Source organism: Sinocyclocheilus grahami, unplaced genomic scaffold, assembly GCF_001515645.1.
Source record: "Sinocyclocheilus grahami isolate Dianchi unplaced genomic scaffold, SAMN03320097.WGS_v1.1 scaffold10718.1, whole genome shotgun sequence".
In the NCBI taxonomy this organism is placed as follows: domain Eukaryota; kingdom Metazoa; phylum Chordata; class Actinopteri; order Cypriniformes; family Cyprinidae; genus Sinocyclocheilus; species Sinocyclocheilus grahami.
Window position 1 is genome coordinate 1 of NW_015513401.1, and position 3,000 is coordinate 3,000.

The window sequence follows — 3,000 nt, forward strand, 5'->3', positions numbered from 1 at the left end:
ACTAAATACTTTTTTCCCCCACTGTATATATATATATATATAAACATATCAGCATAGTTTTATTAATATTTATTGCAGTTTTATTCATTTTAATACATCAAGTTAAACTAATGAAAATAATCAATGTTGCGTAGGAAACTAGCTGAAAAATAAGTTTAATGTTTTTAAATATTTTATTTCAGTTCATTTTTATGTAATTTATTTTTTCATCACTTGCTATGAATTTAGTTTTAGTTAATTATAATAATAATAACCCAGATATCAGCCAATAGCCAGTATAGTGTAGCATTGTTTAATTTGTTTTTGAAGATTAACTCTATGTGAGCATTAGATGACAGCATCTAAATGCAAAAACAGAAGGAATAAACATGCACAATTAAATATCATAATGTATTGTTATTGGCCAATATTGGATAACATTTTGAATTAATGTGTGCCTCACCCTTGCGGTGTCTGTGTGTGAGTCCGTTCTCATCTCCGCTGGTCAGCGCTGCATCTGGCTGGTTGTTATTAGCTGCGTCCTTGTTGTAGTCGCCCCCTAGGCGGCGCTCTGAGCCCCATTTCTGAAGTGAGTGTGCCTCGCAGCCTTCCAGCGCTGGCCAATAGGAGAGCAGGTCATTGCCATCCAGCTCTGACACATAAACAATTCCATACACTAACAGTTGGGTATCACAAAACTAAGAATGAAACTAACTTTCTGTACTCCTCTGGCTTCAATAACAGTGACATAGACAACTGCAACAATAGTTTTGGTACCTTTTCCACCATTGTGTGTGGGCTCTGTGAGTAAACGTTTGCCGTGACCAGACCGTTTGAAACGCCGCTGGATGCGTCCACGCAGCCGCACATTGTCCTCGCTCTCTGATGATGGGATGGACAAACTCCGCTCCTCTTCCAGTGAGAGATCAGAATCTGAGTCTGAGTCCTCACCTGACAGACAAACCGAAGAATAGATCAACTAAATGACACTAATTCTGACATGACGGTCACAAACACTAGAATTTGGCCAGTAAAGAATGACCAGCAAGCAGTTAAGGAGTGTGTGTAAGTGTGAATACGTACATGCATGCAGGTTATTGTGTGTTAGTGTACCTCCGTTGCGGTGAAACATTGCCACGTCCAGGTCAGTGGCCCCTGTGTGACCAAGAGTGTGTTCTAGAGTCTGCCGTGCCAAGAGATTCTCCCTGAGAAAAACATACGCCAACTTTCAGGCTTTCAGTTTGCTACATATGGATACTACATACAGTAGGTTGTCAACAAAAATGCCTACAAATGTGTACATGTTTTCACAGTTCAGCTTACAAATGATGTATAATGTACAATATTAAAATAAGAACGTGATATACAATCTAAAGTTGTTTATCTTTTATTTTGCATTTGTTTTATTACAAAATACACTGCTCAAAAGTATGTGGTCTCTAGTTATTTATTTATTTTATTATGTTATTGGAAGAACTGTTATCAAGTCATAAAGGCTGCATTTATTTTGTCAAAAATATGGTAAATACAGTAATATTGTAAAATATTATTACAATTTATATAACGGTTTTCTATTTGAATATATTTTCAAATGTATTTTTTTTCTTGGGATGGCAACGCTAAATTGTCAGCAGCCATTGCTCCAGTCTTCAGTGTCACATGATCTTTCAAAGTCATTCTAATATGCTGATTTGGCGATCAAAAACATTTATTTAGGTGGAACATCATTTATTTGAAACAGATTTCTTGCGAAAGTCTACTGACACTTTTGATCAATTTAAATGCATAAAATAATAAAAGTGCATAAATGAATAAAATAATTAATTAAAATAAATAAATAAACAAATCTCACTAACCCCAAACAGTAGTGTATATTATAAGCATAAGAATTTGAGTGAATAGTATAATAGTATAATACAGCTATAAAACTTTACATAAATTTAAATGACACCATTTTTTATGAATTAACAATGAACATATTTATAACATTTATTAACAATTAATATATATTTATAATAACATAGCATAGTAAAAAAAAAAGTTTTTCATTGTTAGTTCATCACACCTTATTTTAAAATATCACCAATATTTTTCCTATACATATTACACCTTATTTATTTTCAAATGTGCTTATTTTTAGGTATACAACATCATTTTAAGAATTGTGAATCTGAAATTGATGTGTTGACAGACCTGGCACTGCTGACTGATGAGATGGTTGAAGCTCCGAGTGTGATCCGGTGTAATCCGCTCTGCTCCAGCAGGGAGGCGCTGTTGTATGGATTTTGGCCCTGCACACATACAGCAGGTTACAAATCCACATGCTCATTTTCACTCCGTGAGGTCAAATATGGGTTTGTGTTAAAGATGTGTGTGTAAAACTGTGCATGTGTCGGGGGTCATATGATAATATGTATGTTTGTGTTGACTAACTGTGATCTGTGGAGGTCTGGGAGCTTCTTCACTGGGGCTTTTCTTGCCCAGACAGGCCAGTTTCCAGGCCTCCTGCACCTCAGAGTTCAGGATAGTAAAAACCAACAGTACAGCCAATCCCTGAGACACGTGAGTAGGAGAATAACATTACATTATGTAGAACACAACTATCAAAGTGTACAGGGTAAAAAAATGCAAAAATGACAATGACAAACACACACAAAAGAAAGAGATGAGTAAGAGCCAGTGCACACTTACCTGTACGCAACAGAGGACAATGAACAGGTAGTGGAACGCCAGGATACTGTTATTAACAGCCATAAGACCAAACAACCAAACACATGTACTTAATAATAACAGGAGGAAGGCACTGCGGATAGTAGAACTGAGAGATAGAGAGAGAGAAATAGAATAAAAGGAATTAATGTAGAATAAAGAGGCGAAAAGTCATAAATTCTGTGCTGAAAATTTGACACATTTGACGCTAGAAACACATGCGGGGAAGAAGCACCATTATAACCAGTATCACTTTGGAATATAATATAATATCAGAATCAGAATCAGAAGAGCTTTATTACCAAGTATGTT

The 3,000-nt window shown here is 35.7% G+C and overlaps 1 protein-coding gene across 1 annotated transcript; it reads right to left on the minus strand.

The window, feature by feature from the left end:
• Nucleotides 1–442: 442 nt before the first annotated feature.
• On the minus strand, nucleotides 443–2,894 carry LOC107578523 (cadherin EGF LAG seven-pass G-type receptor 3-like; the record flags this gene model as incomplete). Its single annotated transcript, XM_016264472.1, has 6 exons — nucleotides 2,671–2,894; nucleotides 2,413–2,532; nucleotides 2,173–2,270; nucleotides 1,093–1,184; nucleotides 757–930; nucleotides 443–631 (listed from the first exon to the last, which is right to left on the minus strand). Coding segments are annotated over exons 1-6 (736 nt in total), but the record flags the coding sequence as incomplete, so codon positions are not given.
• Between the last annotated feature and the right edge of the window lie 106 nt (nucleotides 2,895–3,000).